The sequence below is a fragment of the Halichoerus grypus genome, chromosome 12, assembly GCF_964656455.1.
Source record: "Halichoerus grypus chromosome 12, mHalGry1.hap1.1, whole genome shotgun sequence".
Taxonomy (NCBI): Eukaryota; Metazoa; Chordata; class Mammalia; order Carnivora; family Phocidae; genus Halichoerus; species Halichoerus grypus.
The window spans coordinates 63,226,490-63,249,113 of NC_135723.1; the positions used below are offsets into that span (position 1 = coordinate 63,226,490).

The 22,624-nt window shown below is 42.0% G+C and overlaps 1 protein-coding gene across 9 annotated transcripts in view; it reads left to right on the forward strand.

The window, feature by feature from the left end:
* Positions 1-22,624, forward strand: part of AVL9 (AVL9 cell migration associated) — an 85,615-nt gene that overhangs the window by 56,108 nt on the left and 6,883 nt on the right. For 3 of the 9 annotated variants that reach the window (XM_078059435.1, XM_078059439.1, XM_078059443.1), the window contains exons 16-21: positions 1,056-1,370; positions 5,994-6,157; positions 6,542-6,954; positions 9,338-10,896; positions 11,274-19,155; positions 19,618-19,723. In XM_078059435.1, coding sequence (XP_077915561.1) covers positions 1,056-1,171 — 116 coding nt within the window. In that variant the 3' untranslated portion in view covers positions 1,172-1,370; positions 5,994-6,157; positions 6,542-6,954; ... (1 more) ...; positions 11,274-19,155; positions 19,618-19,723. Of the gene's footprint in view, positions 1-1,055; positions 5,812-5,993; positions 6,158-6,541; positions 6,955-9,337; positions 10,897-11,273; positions 19,156-19,617; positions 19,724-22,624 lie in introns of those variants that run through there. The other 6 variants (XM_078059436.1, XM_078059437.1, XM_078059438.1 and 3 more) reach the window with 6 other exon arrangements.

Here is a 22,624-nt window from a genome sequence, read left to right on the forward strand (position 1 = left end):
CCAATTATCTCAGATTTGCCAATTATATACATTTTGCCACATTTGCTTTGTCATATCAGTATGTAAAAATAGGAGCCATCTCCTTCCTTAGGTTTTGAGAAAGGTTGACTAACCCTTACTGAACACAATTCAAAAGCCCTGGACCTCGGGAATCTCTGTGCAGGCCTCCTAGTTCTACCATTCTGTGTAGCTAGAGATAGACAGGGTGAGTGAACTACATATGTAGTCTACAGACCTGTCCCTTTAGAAGACAAACATAGAGCACATAGCCCCATCAGTGGGTTCCTTTCATTACAGGGAATGGAATTTAATATGTAAGCATTTATTTCCATACAATATTATGCATTTAACTTCTTTTGACTTCTTATTTTTTAATAGAAAAATTCTCCTTCATTATAAGTATATGTTGTCAGTCGTTACTCCATTTTTAGTGATGCTGCTATTTACATTCTAAGGCCAGTTCTTTTCCACCCTCCCTCCCTCTAAGAATAGTGGGAATATATGATTCAACTTAAATAATTTCACTTAAGCATCAACTTTGGAGATGAGGTTTTTTAAAACAAAACTGCCCTGAAGCAGATAGAGCAGTTGGCATCTTCATTTATTGCAATATCATGTTTCAGATGACAAAAGCACAGTTCCTGAAAGTAGCCTAACCACTATTACCTGTGTAGGTGGTCATCAGTTACCAACTTGGATTTAAGCTACCGAGAGCACAGAGTTCCTTCTCGGCTCTCCCAAGTGATTCTGATGCACAGCCAGTGCTGAGAACCGATGGCCTAGCATGGTGGGTGGGTAGTAAGGGAAGAGTCGGCTGAGCACCTTCAGAATGGTTAGGAGAGGAGGCTCTTTTCCCAGAAGTTACCCAGTTTCCTTCTAGACACACGCAGAGAAAGGGGTTGTTTTGAAACTAGAAATTTAAATGGTATTTTAGTAACTATTAACATATTGATGTTACAGTCAATTAACGTTCATTAATTAGCATTGGTCTTTCATGGTCTGTTAACAAAAGTGAAGACATTCTTGCTTTTGTTTTTCCCCTCCTCTCCATCCAGGCCAGTCTGTTGGAGGAGCTTTTTCCAGTGCAAAGACAGCTATGTCTTCATGGCTTTCTACTTTCACCAGTCCTGCCCCCCAGAGTCTCACTGAGCTGCCCGATGGGAAGCCCTGAGCAAGGTGTCCAGAGGCTGCTGTCGCTTCCTTAGGTTTAAATGTCTCCCGTCCGTCTGCTCCCATCTTCATCGGCCACAGGTCCACAGCAGGGGACCAGGACGTCGAACTGTTTACATGGACGGTTGCCCTCTGTCTAAATGAATGTCGCAGGATGCTGGAAAGATGAAATCGCAGCCGTAGCGGGGATGGCTTTCCAGGTTGGGGTTTAAATTGACTACTTTTATTTCCATCTGAGCCTGATTAAAAAACAGTGAAACTTACAATGAATTTTCAGTTCTGATAGTATACATTTGTTTACTTTAGAAAAGTTTTTACTTCTGTAAATTTTGTACTCTTTTCCTGTTTGAATATCCAGATGGCCACTGTAATTTATATGGGCTAAAATTAAGTTATATTACTAATTTCTCTCAAGTTGGCCCTAAAATGTGCTTATAAAGTTAAGGGGCCATACAGTCCAGCCCTTTGTTATTTGCCGAGTTATATGATGATTTTTGTTTGTTGGTTGGTTTTCTACCCACAAAACACATTTATCGATTCACTTCCTCCCAGAAACATGAAAGCCAGAGGTGGTAGTTCTGAGGATGGAGTGTTTGGTTTCATGTTTTTACTTTGTTCTTTCCCAGTCCTAAACACTTGCTCTGAGGCGTCAAGGAGTGTCACTGTGCTTTCTTCTTCTTCCCAACTGTGCAAGTAGGTGTGCAGAGAAATAGCATGGTGCCGGTTATAATGGTTTCAAGCAGCTTAACGTGAATGTATTTAGGGCGAGACTCTAGAAGACCTCAGTGTTAGTTCTGTCAACTCTAGTTATGTTGCAGTCTTTTCCAAGCATTTTTTAACCCGCAGTTTGTGCCTTCTGTTTCTTTTGAACCATTTTCCATCGGGTGTTTACAGATGTACAGGTTTTTTTCTTAGTCTTATTCTTCATACAGCTTTTCAAGGTGTTTGGCCTTCCCACTTCCCTGATGGAAAATCCTCCTGTAATCAGTCCCTACCCCCTTATAAAAGTATTTATAAAAAAAACAAAAACAAAAACAAGATGACCCATAAATATTAAGTAGAAATGTCATCTTTGCTCACATTTAGAAAAGCAAGAGGCAAGAGGAGAAAAACAGCCACAGTTTTCACAAAGGACCTCTGGTTTCACTTTAGACACATGCACGTGTGTGCTATCTACTGAAGATTTTTACACAACTGGACCTCATGTATCTGTTATGCTCAGCTCTCATTTGCTTTTCAAGGGGACTTTGGATGGGTGTTCTCAGGGAGTACTTACAGGGGACAGACTGCTTTTTCAGTAATAAAAGACACTTGGAAAATACATTGTATGATCTACATATGATAGAGTATTGGGAAAACGAGATCTAATGAAGGAGAACACTTGATTATATTTGATTTATCCCTTAAGAATGGGGCACCTGGCTGGCTCAGTCGGTAGAGCATGTGACTCTTGATCTCAGGGTCATGAGTTCAAGCCCCACATTGGGTGTGGAGCCTACTTAAAAAAATAAAATAAAGTCTTTTTTAAAAATTAAGAAGTGTTTATGTAACAAGTAAATTTTTCTAGGGCATGTGAAATGGACATAGGGATATAATTCTAAATATCTCTAAATTTTCCAATTTGTTTTAACACAAGTCCAGCAAATCTGAAAGTGTACTTCCATTTTGAGCACAATAACTCAAAAATTCAGTGATGATCAATGAAAGGGCTTATCGTGAGAACTCTCTTAATTCCACTTCTGCTGGGAAACAGCCTTCTCAGGAAATATTATTTGAAGAGCAGAAAGTAATACCAAACAAAACCTTTAAAAGGTACTTTAATCAGTGTTGCACTGAGACTATAAAGAATTCATTCTAACATCTTGTTTCATGAGGCCACATCATTAGAGTGTCGTAGTGTTAGTGTGCAATTGTTACCTCTCACCTGCCCGAAGTTCACAGTGCTGAGAGCCCCGTGACAGGCCAGCCAGCACGCTACTGGTCCATGCTCCAGTTTGTATGGTTTGTGGGCTTAGGGTAAACTCCCATCTGTCACTGTTCAGAAGCAGGCCAGTCCACACTTTGATATCCCACTGAAATAAAAATAGTTAAACTTTACTTTAGGATCACTTATTCCCCATTTTAATATACACTTTTACATGAACTTTCTAGTTAAGAGGTCAACTCTTAAGGTGGTCATTTAACTGGCTTTCAACATAAAGTGAATATCTCAAAAGATAGAACTTTTGTTGGAGAAGTAGTCAAAAGACCGTAACTATATTTCCTTCAGGTTCTGGGAGGCGTTGGAGTTTTCAGGGAGCATAAGCTAATATGTTGTTGGCAGGGGCCTGGGGACAGCCAGCGCACTTGACAGCAGGAAGCCTGGCCTTTTGTCCCATGAGCCTACATGCTTGTCACTTGGATTCCAGGTGTCAGCTGAGTGGCCAGCCCCAGAGGCTGTAGCCTCCTTGGTTCTGTGAGTGATGGGAGCCAACCTTAGGCCATCTTTGGACATCTCACTAGTAAAGGGGGATATTTTGTTGGGCCATGCTTGCTCCAGTGCTTTTCTGTCTAAGAACTGAGTATTTGTAAGTAGGCCTGAGGGAGCTAGGGTCAGCCAGGCTTTTCCAGGGTGTGCCAGGCACATGGACTGCCTCTGTAGCTTGGCGGTGGCCTCACTGCCATCTAGTAACTTAAAAGTAGTGCTGGGAAGAAGTCCCTGGCATTATTTAGTTCCTACTAAGGCACTGTAATGACAATTTACATAGAGAAGGAAAAGAGTTAAGGCTACCAACCACCTGTCCTGGGCTAAGTGAATAGAAAAAGTTGCATGTCAGAGTGAGGCTTAGTTATCGTGTGTATGCATTTGACTCTTGTAACCAGGATGAATAGCCTGTCCCCAGATCCGCTAGTGATGTGCTAGCGCCCAAGCTCTAAAACAATCCTCATCTACTTTTTGCTTTAAGAAACAGCAGAACTATCCTCAGGCAGCAAACCAGAGCATACGACGTGATTTCCTCAATCTTATCTTGCTTTCTGAGTTCTATATTAAGCATTGCCCTTTTTTTTTCTTTTTTTTTTTTTAGAATAATTTACTTCAGAAAGGCAAGGAGAAAGCAAATTAGGAAGGGAGACAAGTAGACAAGTTAGAAGTTGCAAGGCTGAAGAACAAGGTACTTAAAATCTGAATGAAGGTATTTTGAGAGCAGTATTTAATGTGCTAAAGGTTATAAGAATTCTTTTACAAAGAAGTTAGAATTTTAATCTACCAATTACAAGTTTTAAAATGAAGCTATAACATTATCTCCCTGACAGGCAGGTTTTGTTCTTTGTTTTCTGGAAGTTACAGCCAGCCGGTGGTTTTTTTTCCCCTCTGGGCCTGGTGAGGAGTTGGGGAGCCCTCAGCTCTGTGAGGGGCAGGGAGCTGATCTTGAACCGCATGAACTTTTATCTATGTCAGCAGTTTGGGAAAGTAGCCTTTTAGGTAGGAAGGTAGCTGCTAAATATCACCCGTGTTTTATCAGGGGCTTGGCTGGGACTCTTGAAATGGCATCAACATCTGTACGCTCTGATTCTTTGACCAGAGGTGGCACAGCATTCGTGGCCTTTCCACCCAGATCAGTGGTAGCCTCTGGGGCTGACAGGGAACGCAGCCCCAGCTTCTAGAAGATGATCATCATTTCATGCGACACAGCGTGCCACTAGGAGTTTTTCATTCCAGGTCTTTGGACTTCATGACATTGGAATTGTTTTGTCATAATTTCTAACATTCCATAAATATTTGTCAAGGACAAAGAAAAGGAATGTGGATCTTTATTCTTTTTGTATAAATAACTTTGTACACATGACTTCCTGCTTTCATATGAAGGGGAAGAAATTAGCTCCTCCCTTGTGTGGTAACTCCAGAATTAAACAATTGTGCATGTAGAGGGGTTGAGTATATTTTGTAAAACTCTAATGATTTGTATTTCTGTGCTGTTCTAAAGTTTACCTTTTTACTTATATTAATTAAAGATATAGAAACTATATATTTAAATCATGTAAATGGGACACAATTTAGGGGGTTTTTTCCAGTCTTATTTTTCATCAGCTTCTCACACACACATAGTATGCTGCTCAAATTATTTTGTGTGCAATATAAACATTTGAACATTTCAGTCAGGTACTGAGCCAGAAAAGGTAATTGAAGTTTTTTAGAAAGCTTCTGTGCTAGAAAATCTTTGTTTTCTTGAAATATTAATAATTTATAGCTGGAAAAATGGGATCAAGACTTAATGTGTTTCAGGCCACTTGGTCATTGGTTCCTAAATTTAGGAAGCATTCGATTAATAACAAGTTGGTGAATGCATTTAGTGGTCACAAAAATAGTTTAAACACTTGAGATTAAAGGCTTCCCACAAACCCTCTCTAAGAAAGTTTAGCTAAGAGATCTTAGAAAGTTTTCTCAGGAGGTTTAGCTGTGGCACATGTTTTGATCAGAAAGATAGTTCCTCTTTGCTCCAGTAGTTTTATAATTTGTACTAGTTCTTTGGTTTCTGTTGTCATTTATTTAAAAAAAAAAATGTTAAGATTATAAATCACGTCTAATCATAGTGAATTGTAAAACTTATGTATCTTTATTTTAAGGAAAAATAAGAATAAAAGTATCTTGTTTGTCCTGCATATAGTCGTACTGTCTTTCTAGAAGTCCACTTCACGTTGTCAGTGTGGTCTCTGGCCTGCTTCACGGTTGGACAGCAGTGCCAGCTGATGTAAGAAACCAGCACACAGATGGAACTAGAGGACTCGTTGCTCATTTAATGTCTCATTTTGATATTGCTTATGGTGGTGCCTCTGTTTTTAAGGTGATGGCCCCTGCAGGAAGAACCCCTTAGTTTCTCTGGAATGCTAAGTGCACAAAGTACAACCAAACAGAGATTGGTCGTGCGATAATATCACATGCTCACTGACAGAAACCCCCAGGGGAATAGAACATTGTCTCGAGCAGCCTATTTTCCCACCTGGACTGGTAAGCTTCAAAATAGCACTTGGCATTTCTACTAAGGGCTCCTGGCATATTTTCATATTTATTTCCATGTCCTGTGATTTTCTTACGGCTGTTCTACAAAAGAGGAGCTTGGTGATGCGCTTCACAGAAGCAGACAAGTTACTTTGCCCTGGGGGAGGGTGTACTTCCTTGAGTGCGGGGTTAAGTTTAAGGTCCCAGTGTTCTCTGACATGGACCATTAGCACCCCCGAGATGATGAGGTATTTGGGGACAGTGGAGCCAGGCACCGCCGGCATCTCCCCTTCTCCAAGGACCTCTGCCATCTGGGCGTCAGGCTCTCCACGGTGAGGTGGACGGTGCCCCCTCACCTCCAAGGTCACAACTGCCTGTTCTTTACGCCCACAGGATGGGAGTGGCAATTATTGAATCTGGTAACATCTAGAAGGACTGTGATTGTGGAGCCAGTTTTTTTTCCAAGGAACAACCCTTCCTGAAGGACTTCTCTGCCTAGGCTTCATCTCCACAGGGTTGGGGGGCCGCACGTGAACACACTTTGTGTGATCCTGGAGTCCGAAGCCAGGGAACAGCCCGGAGCAGGAGATTAGAATGGTTATGCTCTTTGCTCTTCCTGTGAACACCTGCGTTTGGAACTGCTGACGTCCCAACACAACAGCAGAACCAAGATTCAGGTCATTTAAATGTATGTGTTTGATCTTTCACTGGACCCGGCCACACTCCCGGAGCACATAGATGTGGACTGGAACTGTGGGAGAATGACGAAAGCCACATGATGAAATACGGATCATTGTCGAAGCCAGGTGATGAGTATGTTGGGGTTCGTTAGATCGCTCGTTCTGGTTTGGGTTATGACCGCCGTCCTTTACTTTTCCTGCTTCTTCCTGCCCAAGCACTTCTCTTCAGTAGCTGTAGGGAATTTAAAGACTTAGGTCAGGTCCTCAGCATCAAATCGGTGTCTGTTAGTCCTGCTCTGACCTTCCGTGATTCAGCCACTTGTCCTTGTAAAGCAGAATCTACCTTCAGTTCCTCTTTGTACCCCTAGAGTTAGCTTTAGAATGGAAAAGAACAGAAAAGCAGTTTTTGGAAAAGTCAGTTACTCAGTCACTAAGTTCTCACTGTTCTTCCTGAGTCACATGCCTCAGTCCCATCTCTTTCTAACTCTACTTCCACATTCCCAGTGGGTAGGGTCTGACCCTTAACTGGTTTCCGTTTGCAGTCCTACCTCCATACCCAGAGACATCTTCCTAAAACATAGTATTTTTAATTGTTACATGGTAACCCTCACTGTCTCCTTAACTGTCTGCAGATTCCTAAGTGAGGCACACAGAGTCCAGCACACGGTAACCCATGCCCTGCTAGATTCTCCACTGCCGCCCTAGTCTCCGCAAGCCCGCCGACCAACGGAAACCTTTGCTGCGTATCCCTTTCCCACCTCCTAATTGTTAGAGAAGCATTATTGAGAGAACCCACATTGAAGGCCCAGCTCCAGCCTCTCTTCCTTCTTAAAGTCTCCCCCGGGGCTACTTTGAATCCTTTCTGAAACACTCGGATTCAGCATTTATTGAGCACTACATAAAGAGGTGCTTCCCGGGGGACGCCTGGGTGGCTCAGTCGTTAAGCATCTGCCTTCAGCTCGGGTCGTGATCCCGGGGTCCTGGGATCGAGCCCCACATCGGGCTCCCTGCTCGGCGGGAAGCCTGCTTCTCCCTCTCCCACTCCTCCTGCTTGTGTTCCTGCTCTCACTATCTCTCTCTGTCAAATATATAAATAAAATCTTAAAAAAAAAGGTGCTTCCGAGGCTTGGAGATTGGCAATTAGTAAAACACTTTTTAAAAAGGAGATGGGCAACTTAAGTGAAATACACATACAGAAAAGAGTAAGGAACATACATTAAAATAAATCTAAAGCGACCATTCATGTAACCACGACCCACGTAAGAAACAGTGTATTAGCAGCACCTAAAAACCCTGCTCCCTGTGTCTCCTCAGTGATAATTCCTCCTCCTCCAGAAGTATTTTGTACTCTCACTTTTGAGATAATTTTTTTATAATTTTACCTCCTTCCTCCTATGTATGTATCCCAAACAGCATATTCTATTTTTTATCTGTTTTTGAACTTGTATAAATAGAATCAACCCTTTGAATTAGGTCTTTTTCTGCTTAATTTTGGTTTTAGATTTTTCTCTTTCATTGTTCGATAACACTGTGCCATTGTGTGGCCGTCCCACAGTTCATCCAGCCGGCCACTGGTGGGCTTGGCTCCAAGTTTCCTGTTTGGGGCTGATGGGAACGGCGGCGCTGCTCTGACCGTCCTGGTTTGCGTGTCCCAGAGCACCTGCACGTGTTTCTCCAGGGTATACACGTGGGAGTGAAACTGCTGGGTATTTTTTCACATTGTCTCCAGTGCTTTGGTATCACAAGGAATTTAAAATTTTGCCGATCTGGTGGGTGTGAAATGATATCTCATTGTGGGTTTTAATTTGCATTTTCCTGAGTACTAATAAGGTTGAGTACTTTTTCATTTTTTATTAACCATATAGATTTCTACGTTTGTTAAATGCCTGTTCAAGTCTTTTACCCATTTGTCTATTAGGTTGTCAGTTTCTTATTTGCTTGAGTGTTCTATGATTTTTTATATGTATATATATGTATGTATTCTGGATACTATTTCTTTGTCAGTTATGTGTGTTACAAATATCTTGTTCTGTGTCTTCATTCTTTATGATATGTTTTGATGACTAGAATTCTTAATGTAGTTAAATCTCTTTCTTCTTATGATTAGAGGAAATTATATCTTCTTGTATCTTATTTAAGAAACCCTACTCTACCTCAAGGTCATGATATTTTCTATAATCTTCTAGAAGCTTTTAAATTTTGCCTTTCATATTTATTCACCTGGACACCTGGAATTTTCTTTTTTTAGAGTGATCTAGAGTAGAGGTCCAATCCCTCCCACCACCCCAACTTCCCAGTGTGGCTAGAAAGTTTTGGCATTTCTTCTTTTGCCAACTAAGGACTCTATAAAACTACTTTATCTTATCATTATCACTCCATACAAAGACATTTTAATACCAAAACATGGGAAGAGCATAGGGTCAGAGTAAAGGAGAATCCTTTAAATCAAATATTAACTGTTTGAGGTGTACTAATTTAATTTGTCTTCATTTTTCTCATTTTATTACAGGTTCTGTGCACCAGTTCATGGAGATGGATGAAGAAACTTTATTTCCTCCGAGGGGCTGACATTCCCCAAGTCTAACAATCACATAGTGTGGTCCAGTGTTTTCCAGAACTGTCCTGGGCAGCCACAGATCCTAGGCACACTGGCCTCCAGAGACCCAAGATTTGCACATCTTTGGCTACTTGCACTGGGAAGCCACTCTTAAGACGAACCCAAGTCCCTCATACTCATACTGCATTTTAAACCCTGCCTTCTCCCGATCCAGTATTTGAGTGCCTACTCTGCACGCACATAGCACATGCCCCACACGTGGTTCCAGGCCCTCTTGGAGCTTGCTGTTCATCAGGGCAGGTGAGCAGTTACCACAGGGGACAAAGAAGGCCAGGTCAGAGGTAAGCCAGAGTGTGTTCGAGCACATCATGGTGGCCAGCTGCTGTCCGACGGGGACAAGTAGAAGTCTCCTCCCCGGGAGCCTAAGTTGAGACCTGAAGGCTATGTGATAGTTGTGGGGCTGAGGGAAGAGGTGGTAAGCTGCAGGGGGCTCTGGTGCTCAGAAGACAGCATAGGCAGACTTGGAAGCAGTGAATGTTCTCTGGTGTGGCTGGGACCTAAATGGCCAGGTCAGGATGGGGGGAACTTTGTGAGCCAGGAGAAGGGGTAGAGGCTTGTTCTGGAAGGCAGGGGGAAAACCTGGAAGGGCTTCCTTGCAGGCCAGAGGCAGGCTGGGTGCTGCATTTTAGAACCTTGGTCGAGGAGGGGGTACTGCTGCCATCGCACTGCCCGTGGCCCTAAGTTCAGGGATGTTTCTCTGAACCAGCAGCACCCTTTCCTTTCCCTTCCCCAGCAGTCAGTCTCACAGCTTTCCACTGACTTCAAATCACATGTGCCCCAAACAATAGGCCCAAGAACAAAACCCCTGTGATGCCGTCCTCCATCAAAAAGCAGTCACTGTGAGAACATGCGTTTTTCTTTGATTTAGCCAGAGTTTAGTGGGGCTTGTTAGTGGAAAGCAAGTCTGAGTGATTCGGGGAGTGCAGGGGACACTCCAGCATCTAACTTACTCTTCTTGGCCAAGTGGAGACCCAGGAGACATGCCTCACCAGCTCTGTGTGGATAGGTTTAAACTTGGGTAAAACTCACTTTTCCTCTACACGGTTTACAAGCAGGAAGGGAGTGCTTTGTATATTCAAAAAGTCCATCTGCAGTCACCATCTGGATTTTCATTCATATTTGCTCCAATCCATGGAATTTTTTTTCTCATCAGCTTTCCCAGATGAACCACGTGCTTTGCTCTGGGGGATGATTAGGTCAAAGTAGGATAGCAGAGAACTTGAAAAGTAGCCTTTCCACCTGCTCCTCCTGGCCGTGCCCTAGAAGATGGTCCCTCAGCAGCACTTACTAGAAACCACTGAGACCAAAGTTAAACCACATTGTCTTCTTACGGCTGCAGTGATCCTGAGCTGGCCCCCTGTGCAAGCTCATCCACGAGACACTGGTGCCTCCTCCGTGGCCTCAATAGATCATTCACTCCCACTAAATGCCTTTGAAGTGTAAATTCCCAGGTAAAGTTTTAACAGATAAAGATGAATGAGTATTTCTTTGTGTCACCCACTTTATTGTTATTTAAAGTCACAGGGGCCAGCAGGACTAGAATTTTTAAATCCCTCATGTTTTCCCACCTTTGAAGTATGTTTTTCCATTAGTGACAGCTCCGTTTTAAGACTCAAAGTTTAAAACTGAAATGCTCTGTACCACAGTCCAAAAAAATGTGTTAACTTAGAACCTGACAGCTAAAAACATAGCTCCCCTCTGCTCGGCCCCAGGACTTAGTATCATCCTGTCTGGAGTTCAGAAGATGAGAGGAGACTTGCTCAAAAATTTGATATAAAGTGATGAGTATCTTTTTTTTTTTTTAAGATTTTATTTATTTATTTGACAGAAAACACAGCGAGAGAGGGAACACAAGCAGAGGGAGTGGGAGAGGGAGAAGCAGGCTTCCCGCCGAGCAGGGAGCCCAATGTGGGGCTCGATCCCAGGACCCTGAGATCATGACCTGAGCCGAAGGCAGACGCTTAACGACTGAGCCACCCAGGCGCCAAAGTGATGAGTATCTTAAAAGGTCCAGTAAAGTGCCATGGCAGTCCTTTCTGCTGGGACAATCAGAGAAGGCTTCCTGGAGGAAGTGGCATTGGCTCTGTTCCTTGAGTGACTGAAGAAGGTAAGATTCTGAATAGAGGCAATAAAGGTAAGAGCAGATTTTTAGCCCACCCTCAGGGGGGCCCATGGCCTGTGACGCAGAAAAGGAGCAGGTCAGAGTGAGTAAAGCTTTAGGAAGGGGTTAAGGAGTGATGATGGAGGAGAGCTAAGGAAGAAATCAGTCTCTGGAGATGCTAAAGCCAGAAGAAGACTGAGACGCATAAAAACCACCCGAGTTGGTGACACTACAGGACTAAGGAAAAGAGAGTGAGGAGGAGGAAATCCCCTAAGTAGCAGATAAAGGAAGGAAAAAAGTACAGTTGACCCCTGAACAAAGTAGGGATTAGGGGCACTTACCCCCCCATGCAGTCAAAAATTTGTAACTTTCAACTCCCCCAAAACTTCACTTATAGCCTACTGTTGACCACTAGCCTTACCGATAATGTAAACAGTCGATCAATGTATATTTTGTAAGTTATATGTATTGTATACTTAGAATAAAGTAAGCTAGGGAAAAGAAAATGTTATTAAGAAAATCATAAGGAAGAGAAAATACATTACAGTTCTGTACTATATCAAAAAACTCCATGTATAAGTAGACCCATGCAATTCAAACTCATGTTGTTCAGGGGCCAACTTACTCTCTCCGGTGGGAAACTGCTCGAAGTCTCGGATGAATGATGAGTAAGGCCACTCTGACTGAAGTGGACACCTTCCCACAGCACTTGACCATTTCTTCCTTCCTTTGTGAGGTGTGCCAGGCTCCCACACTCCAGAAGAGTTCTTTTCTGAGTGTGTTTGAACGTTAAGCTAACACTTGTTTCATTTGCTTTGAAAGAAATGCCCTTTTAAGCCTGGGTGGCTCAGTCCGTTAAACCCTTGATCTCAGGGTTGTGAGTTCAAGCCCCACGTTGGGCTCCACGCTGGGTGTGGAGTCTACTTTAAAAAAAAAACAAAAACCAAAAAAACCCTTCTAAGAAGCAGGATCAGTCGTTAAAGCTGGAGTGAACATTTTTATGGCCCTGTACCTTAGTTAAGAGAGCATCTAACTCATTTTGAATGGACTTAATCTTATCCTAAAGCTGGTCAACATTCATTCCTAAGGGTTTATATCAAAGAAATAATCCAAAAGTGGGGGAAAAAGGTATGTGTATGGAGTTCTGTGTCATTATAACAAATAACGAAAACTTGAGACCAACCAACAGGACTGCCGTGATACTGAAGAGCAGGACTAGGAACTCTGATGCTCACTGTTACGTTAGACAGCTGTTAGTCCCTGAAAAGTGGGGTAATGCGGAGAAGAGGAAAATACAGAGACAAAAACAAAAAACGTATCCAAAGACAGGTGGTTCATGGGGGGGGCGGGCAGGAATCCGACTTGCTTCCCTCTGCATTTCCTCTTCCTCCTTCGTGTATCTTCTCTCAGTTTCTCCCACTCCGGTGTGAGAAGTTGGCTACTGTACTGGAGGGAGGGGACAATCCAAGCACAAATGGAGGTCGAGAAGACACTGCCTGTGAGTAGAAGCCTCTCGGGCCCTGAACACGTCTCCATCGCCATTCCTACTGTTCTGGGGCTAATGATCTAGTGTTAGAATGGACAGTGAGGGTGGGAGGCCTCGCACGTAGTAGGCACTTGATGACTAACATGAACAAAACCTTCCTTCCCGGTGCCAGGCTCTGTGGTTACAGCTTACCAAGCACAGTGTAACTGATGCACTGAAAGAGCAAAAGGAGCTAAGGAAGCAAAATAAAGCAGTGCTTTCAACTATTTCTATTTTACAAAGTGCTTGGTGAAACTGTAAAAGGGTATTTAGTACCACAGAAAGTAGGCCAAGGGTAAGAAAAACTCTCCATACCCAAGAGAATTCAGCTGACCAAATTAAGTCTGATCCAGAATAAACAGTTCTCATCTGGAAATCTAGCAGTTCCAGAAAGTACCGTCCAAGTGGGAAAAGGCCCACGGTGCTGGTCTGTGTAATTATGTAACCCTTGAGGAGAGTGGGAAGAAGTGCCAACGTGCTGAGGGACATGGGGAGAATAGTTCTCGGGCCCCGAAGAGGACTGTGCTGCTGAGAAGCCAGGCTCACATGCCCTTTCTCATGAACTTGACCAACCTCGCTCATTTTTCCCCCTGCTTACCCAGTGTCCAAAGCCTACAACAAGGTTTCTATTATCGAATCGCTCCAACAGAAATAACTTTCAAACAGTCATGTGAATAGCACTGCACGTGAAGAGTTCACTTGAAATGCAACCGAAGCTCAGCTTCAGTGTCAAGACCATCCGTGTTGGTGTTTTATCAGGAAAAGCATTGTCACTGCCCCTTTGAAGATCACTTAAAAACATCAAACAGACTAAATCCCAGGTGGTAAGAGGAATTTAAAACATAACCTTCTTTCTCTAACAATTTGTAAAAATCCAGGCTTAAAATTGAAAGCGGGGACTCCAAGAGGTCCACATACACCGTGTTTACGGCAGCATTTTCCATGATAGTCAAGGGGTGGAAGCAAGCAGTGTCCAGCCACCGACGAATGGATAAACACCATGTGCGATATACACGCAATGGAATATTATTCAGCCTTTAAAAGGAAGGAAATTCTGGCACGTGCTGCTACATGGATGAACCTTGGAGACATGATGCTAAGTAAAATAAGCCAGTCACAAAAGGACAAATACTGTATGATTCTGCTTGTGTAGCATACCTAGAGTAGTCACAGCCCTGGAGACAGAAAGCAGAAGGGTGCTTGCCAGAGGCTGTGGGGCAGGGGCAGCGGGGAGTCACTGCTGGCTGGGTACAGAGATGCCGTTTTGCAAGATAAGTTCTGGAGATGGGTGGTGCTGACGGTTACACAACGCTGTGAATGTGCAAAAAAACTTTAATGCCCTTAGAAAGACCATGGAACCACTGGAAGAGACACTTGGGATCTTCCAAGTTCAGTTCTCTTATTGTTTACCTTTTACTATGGCAGATTTCAAATACATAAGTAGTCAGAAGAGTTTAATAAACCGCCTTTTGCAATATGCCATTCAGCTTCAATAGTTGTCAGTTTATAACCAATGTAAATTCATCTTTACCCTCACTTTTTCCCTCCGTCCCATAGAATTATTTTTAAAACTTTATATTTGGAAGTAATTTCAAGGATACAGGTAAGTTAACAAAAATGAAACAGTAAGGCAAAACCAAACACCTATTACCCTTTACTCAGATTCATCTGTTACTAACATCTTATTTCATTTGCTTTTTTAATATGTTCTTTCTCACCCTCTCTCACATACACACACGCCTCTCCCCCACACATTTTTTTCCACCTACTGGGGGTAAGTTACATATATCCTGGCCCTTTACCTTGAACTACTTCATTGTGTTTTTCCTTAAAATAAGGATAGTCTCTTACATACCATTGAGTACAGTTACCATTTTCAGTAAATTTAACACTGACTCAATTTTATCTCTACACCATTTGTATCCCAGTTTCTTTTCTTTTCTTTTTTTTTTTTTAAGATTTTTTATTTATTCATGAGAGAGAGGCAGAGGGAGAGGCAGGCTCCCCGTGGAGCAGGGAGCCCGATGCAGGGCTCCATCCCAGGCCGCTGGGATCATGACCTGAGCCGAAGGCAGACGCTTAACCGCCTGAGCCCCCAGGCGCCCCGTATCCCAGTTTTGTCAGTTGTGTTCTTTATAGCATTGCTTTCCCCTCCAGTAGAGGATCCAGGTCAGGGCCAGGTATTATATTCAGTTGTCAGCCTCCATTTCCAGAGCCTTTCTCTTTTATGACATTGATATTTTGGAAATACAAATCCCTCTTCCTTTTTTTAATAAGATGGTCCTCATTGGGGTGTTTGCCTACCATTTTCTTAGGATTAGATTCAAAATAGGCATTCTTGACCAGAGCACTGCCTAGATGATGATGTGTCCCTTTCAGGGTTTTACATGTGGAGGCATATGTCTATCTGCCCCTTATTGGTGATGTTGATCTTGATCACTGGTCAGGGGTGTTGCCCAGTTGCATCACCGTGCAGTTACTGCCCTGCCTCCTCTCACCCCCACCCCCATCCCCGGCAAATAATCTCTGGAGATGCTTTAAGATCATGCAGCTAATCCGCTTATCAAAATTTCCCTTAGATGCAGCATCTGTATTTACTTCCTATTGCTGCATAATACATATGTCAAAACTTACTTGTTTAAAACAAATATTTGTGATCTCAGTGTCTGTGGGTCAGGAAATTGGCTTGGTTGGATGGTTCTGCCTCAGGATCTCTGGTGAGATTACATTTCGTTGTTGGCGAGAAGTTGCCATCATCTGAAGGCTTGCCTGGGGCTGGAGAATCCATTTCCAAGATGGTTCATTCACATACCTGGCAATTTAGTGCTGGAACTGTCACCTCCTTGCCACACGGACCTCTCCCTCGAGTTACTTCTGTGCCCTCATGGCACGGACTGGCTTCCTCTAAAGCAAGTGATCCCGGAGAGAGCAATGCCTTTTGTGACCTACTCCGGGGGTCATACACTATCACTTCCGCTACAGTCTACTCATTAGAAATTACTAAGTCCAACCCACATTCAAGAAAGAATTAAGCTCCGGGTGCCTGGGTGGCTCAGTTGGTTAAGCGACTGCCTTCGGCTCAGGTCATGATCCTGGAGTCCCGGGATCGAGTCCTGCATCAGGCTCCCTGCTCAGCGGGGAGTCTGCTTCTCCCTCTGACCCTCCCCCCTCTCATGTGCTCTCTCTCTCTCTCTCTCATTCTCTCTCTCAAATAAATAAATAAAATCTTAAAAAAAAAAAAAAAGAAAGAATTAAGCTCCAACTTTACCAACTCTAGAAGGGAGAATATCAAAGAATTTGTGGACATATTTTAGGATCATCACAGCATCCATTGATGATTCTTGCCTGATTCAACTCTTACTCTGACAGCTGCAAAATATTGGTTTTCCAACTACCCTGTATTATTTTTGAAGCAAACCCCGGCATTATATTTAATCTGTAAATATTTAATATGTATCTCTAAAAGATAAATGTTTTAATGTTATAAGTTGATAACAGTGTTATCAAGTAGCAAATCAGTATTTAAATTTCCATATGTCTCATGAATACCATATTTTTTATTGGGATTCAATTCACATGCCATAAAATTCACCCATTTAAAGTATACAATTCAGTGGCTTATAGTATTTTCACAGAGTTGCACGATCATCATCACTATCTTAATTCCATCACCCCAAATAGAAACCCTGTATCCATTAGCAGTCACTTCCCATTTCCCACTCAGCCCCTGGCATCCACTAAGATACATTCTATGGATTCACCTATTATGGACATTTTGTATAAATGGTATAATACTATATGGCCTTTTCTGTCTGACTTCCTTCACTTAGCATAAAGTTTTTAAGGCTGATCCATGTTATAGCATGAAATACTTTTTTTTTTTCAAGTAGGCTCCACACCCAGTGTGGAGCCCAATGCAGGGCTTGAACTCACAACCCTGAGATTAAGACCTAAACTGAAATCAAGAGTTGGACGCTTAACCAACTGAGCCACCCAGGTGCCCTTACTTTTTTTTTTTTTTTTTTTTTTTTTGCTGAATACCAGTGTATGGATATACCACATTTTATTTACCCACTTTTTGGCTATTATAAATAATGTTGCTATGAACATTGTGTACAAGTTTTTGTGTGAAGCCATATTTATTTTTTGTTTGAATCAGAACCAAAGTAAAGTCTACACAATGCTATTGGCAGATAAATCTTTTAAGTTTCTATTATAGGTTCCTCCTTTCACAACTTTATATATTTTTTTCAATTTGTTAAGAAATTTGAGTCATTTGTCCTGCAGTTTTCCAAAATCTGGATTTAGTTGATTGCATCCTCTTGGCATAATTTAACATGTTCTTCTAACATCTGTACTTTCATAAACTGGTACTTGTGTGTAGAAACTTGATCAGATTCAGTCTTGATGGAAAAGGGGCAAGGTGACTATAGGTAGGCTGTTATCCTACCAACCTAATTGTCTCTCTTTTTTTTTTTTATATTAGCAGCCATTGATAATCATTGCCCAGGTACATTTTGGCATAAAATGTAATGATAGTCCCATGCTGTCATTTCTTACCTATTAGCTGGAATCTGATATAAGGAAAAAATTTGCCCTCAATTCCTCTATTGCTGCATGATTCAGTTTGTATATAAAAGGAAGGATAAAATGCTTCAATTTTTCCCTTTGTTTTATCCTCTAATAATGATCAACTATTTGTGGGTTTTGAAAATGAATTAGATTAAACATATTTAATATATTCCACTGGAGTGGGGTTTTTTGTTGTTTTTTTGTTTTACATAATAGTTATATTTTTTAAAATGCCACATTTTGGCAGGAACACATGAATAGACTTTGACATTCATTATTATTAGATGATTAATGATACTTTTCTTTTGATATAAAGTCATTTAGTGTTTAATAATTCAAATATGGGTATACTTTTTCCAAATAAAAATAAGACAAAATGTTTGAAAATTTTCATGCTAATGTTTTAATTTCTGAAGATAAAGAGGTTAAGTATTTAGTGGACCATTTAGTAGGAAAAAAGCGCTGACCTATAGTGTGGAATCCCCTAGGAGGTTCAGTAGATTAAGGGTAAAGTAGGTCTCTTTATGTACCATTAGGCAGCTGACATCCTCACAGAGAGGAATATTTTTTTTTTTTTAAGATTTTGAGAGAGAGAGTGGGGGGAGGAGCAGAGGAAGAGGGAGAAGCAGCCTTCCCGCTGAGCAGGGAGCCTCATGCAGGACTCGGTCCCAGGACACTGGGACCGTGACCCGAGCCGAAGGCAGACGCTTAGCTGAGTGAGCCACCCAGGTGTCCCAGAGGAGTATTTTGAACACAGAAGATACAGGACACAGCATGTGGTTGGTATTGGAAAAATGTCTGCTTTCAAATACATACATTAATGTGTGCATTTTACTGCCACCTCCCCCCCCCACCACAAATAATGCTACTGGTACAATGATAAAAGGCCAAGAAAATTAACCACAGTAAGTGAAGGGGAAATGTGTTACGATTCAGAAGCTTTAATTTTCAAAAAATTCTTAACATCTTTATCTTCCTCTTATTGGAGTTATTATTCTTACTGTTGTTGCTCACATTGTCCTCTCTTTGGCCAGTGGGTTTTTTTTGTTGTTTTTTGTTTTGTTTTGTTTTGTTTTGTTTTGTTTTTTAGGAAATTCTGTGGCCCCTGGCTCTCCCTACAAGCCGGACCGGGGCTGGTCGCAGGGAGCCTGGGTGCTGACTCAGCGCCTCCCGCAGGCAGTTTGTGCCCCGCACCTTCCCTCAGGCATCCGCCCTTCCGGCCTGTGGGGTGAGGCCTGCCCTACCCATCTGGTCATATTCCTGTGGCCCGCAGTCCCCCCGGCCCTGTGCCGTTGAGGAGGAGGTTTGCGTGGTGAATGCTGGCAGACCCCAAATGCCCCTGCTGCCCTGCTGCGCCCTCGGGGCCTTTCCAGCAATCCTGAATCCGAGGTGTTTCCCTTCCTGTGGAGCCGCCGTCAGGCCTGGCCAGTGGTTCCTGTTGGCTACTTGGTTCCCAAGTCTTTTGACATGACTGCAACATTCTTTGATGGCTTCCTGGATGGCTGGTGTAAGGTGTTTCTAGCTTCCTTCGTACATTTCTTGCCCCTTATCTAGAATCAGCCTTTTCTCCAAGAATCTTTGGTTCCGTTTAGTAGGAAATATAACCACAAAACTACAGTCCAGGGGCAAGTCGGATGCTCACTGCCATGACTGGTAGTTGTTTGCAGGCCTATTCAGCAGAAAGGAGGAAAATTTGGTTTATTTTAAGATGTGTTGTGAGTACATATAAATACTTGCACTGCAAACTCAGGCCACAAGGATTTTGCTTTCCCTCTATTGTACATCTGTATTTCCTTTCTCCCATGCAGAGAATCCTACTTCTAAAGAGATTCTAGTAATAACAAACTAGATTATTACTCATTTACTTTAACACATGGTATGTACACAGCAGTCTCAGGATACTAATACTAACACTACCACTGATAGATAGTGTGACTAACGACAGGTAAAGATTTTTATTTATTTTTAATGTAGGCTCTACAGCCAGCATGGGGCCCGACCTGGGCCTTGAACTCAAAACCCTGAGATCAAGACCTGAGCTGAGATCAAGGTTCAGACGGTTACCCACTGAGCCACCCAGGTACCCCAAAGATTTTTTCCTTAGGGTTTATTCCACTAGGGATGCATAAATTACTGTTTTAAGAGTTCCTTTTTGTGTGGTTATGCCACCCGCTGGCAGCTCATTAGCTTCATCCTCAAGTTTTTAAATTTAATTTTGTTTTATAATTATGTAACATATTTACCTAGTTCTAAAGTCAAATTTACCAAACTAGATATAGTCAAAGAAGACTTTTAATTTTTGTCCCTTGTTTTGTTCCTTCCTTTTCCCTCTAGTTAACCATTTAAAAATGTTTATAATTTATCTTTCTGCTTTAAACACATAAGCAAATACAGATAAAATAGGATATTTTTTACCACACACACATTCTCCATTTTGCTTTTTAATCTGGAGATCTGTATGGGTTTGACATTATTTAACCAATCCTCTTCTGATAGACATTTGGGTTGTTCCTGGTCCTTTTGCTGGTGCAAATAATGTTGTAAGGGATAACAGCCTTGTGCATATTTACATTTTAAAAAATATTTTTTGCCAGTTTGTTTTGGGGAGAGATCACTAGATATGGGATTGCTAGTCAAGAGGATTAGTAATTTTACCAGCATTGCCAAATTCTCAACGACCACAATGGTAATTTGCAGGACCGTTAGCAATGTATGAGTGTGTGTGTTTCTTCACCAACAGTATGTCAAACTTTTGGTTTTTTGCCAATTTAATATATGAGAAATAGTATCTCAGTGTTAGTTTTATCTGTGTTTCACTTAACATAAATGAGGTAAGCATGTTTTTTATCGTTAGCCATTTCTTTTCCTGTTCATTGTTTATCTCACAGGATTAATTTCCTGTAGAGTCCTTGGTCTTTTTAAATTTTTTAAATTATTTTTTTAAAGATTTTATTTATTTGTCAGAGAGAGAGAGAGCACAAGCAGGGGGAGCAGCAGGCAGAGGGAGAAGCAGGCTCTCCTCCGAGCAGGGAGCCCAACGTGGGGCTCCATCCCTGAACCCTGGGATCATGACGTGAGCCGAAGGCAGACGCTTAACCGACTGAGCCACCCAGGTGTCCCCCTAAATATATATATTTTTAAATTTAAAAAATTTTGGGATGCCTGGGTGGCTCAGTCAGTTAATCGTCTGCCTTCAGCTCAGGTCATGATCCCAGGGTCCTGGAATCGAGCCCTGCGTCAGGCTCCCTGCTCAGTGGGAAGCCTGCTTCTCCCTCTCCCTCCGCCTGCCCCTTCCCATTCATGCGTGCTCTCTCTCTCTCTCTCTCTCTCAAATAAATAAAATCTTAAAAATAAATACATAAATAAATAAAAGCTCTTTAAGGATATTAGAAATACTGCCAATTTGAAATATTCTTGTATACCAGCAGGTGTCACAATATCACATAGAGGAACTCATCCATGTTCTAGTAATTCTATGAATATTCCTATATATAAAAATATAAAGGAACAAATTGTTCAAACACCATTTGTTGAAAAGACTACCTTTCCCTATTGAATTATCTTGGCACTTTGGTCAAAAAATTGACCATAGAATGGGGCGCCTGGGTGGCTCATTAGTTAAGCGTCTGCCTTCAGCTCAGGTCACGATCTCAGGGTCTTGGGATCGAGCCCCACGTCGAGCTCCCTGCTCATTGGGAAGCCTGCTTCTCCCTCTCCCTTTGCCTCCTGCTCTGCCTACTTGTGTGCACACTCTCTCTCACTCTGTCAAATAAATAAAATCTTTAAAAGAAAAAAAATTTTTGACCATAGGGGCGCCTGGGTGGCCCAGTCGGTTAAGCATCTGCCTTCAGCTCAGGTCATGATCTCACGGTCCTGGGATTGAGTCTGGCATCAGGCTCCCTGCTCAGCGGGGAGTCTGCTTCTTCCTCTTCCAATGACCCTCCCCCTCCCCCGACTCATGTTCTCTCTCTAATAAATAAAATCTTTTTTAAAAGTTGACCATGAACACATGAAAATATATTTCTGGGTTGTTCTATGTCCTCATGCGGTACCACACTGTCTTCATTATAGTACAATTTTGAATTTAAGATTTTAACTAATCTCTACACCCAATGTGGGGCTTGAACCTACAACTCTGAGATCAATATTCACATACCCTATCAACTGAGCCAGCCAGGCACACCTGAGATTTTTTGTGTAAGTGTTTCTAACTTTGTTCTTTTTGTAAAAATGGTTTTGGCTATTGCAGGCCATTTGCTTTTCTGGAAAAATTTTAAAATCAGCTCTTCAATTTTTGTGAGAGAAAAAAAGTGTACTGGTATTTTGATAGGGATTGCACTGAATCTGTAGATCAATTCGGAGAGAATTGCCATCTTAACAATATTGATTCTTTCAATCCATGAACATGCGCGCTCTCTCCATTTTAGGTCTTCTTCAATCTCAGCAATGTTGTGTAGTTATCAGTGTATATCTTACACACCTTTTGTTAAATTTATTCCTGATTTTGTTATGTCATTGCTAATGAATTTTTATAGTTGATAGTACATAAAATACAGCTGATTTTTGTTTTTATGTATTGATCTTGTAACCTTGCTTAAGGATACTTGCTACATTATTCTAATTGTTGTTTTTCATTCTAAGCTGTATGCCTTTTCCATTTCTTGCCTTATTGTCTTGACTGGTACAATTCCACATAGAAGTGATGAAAGCAGGCATTCTTGTCTAGTTCCTGATCTTTTTTTTCTTTTTTAAGATTATTTATTTATTTATTTATTTGACAGAGATACAGCGAGAGAGGGAACAAACACAAGCAGGGGGAGTGGGAGAGGGAGAAGCAGGCTTCCCGCAGAGCAGATCCCAGGACCCCGGGATCATGACCTGAGCCGAAGGCAGAAGCCCAATGACTGAGCCACCCAGGCACCCCTAGTTCCTGATCTTAGGGGGAAAGTTTTCAGTCTTTCACCATTAAGTATATTAGCTC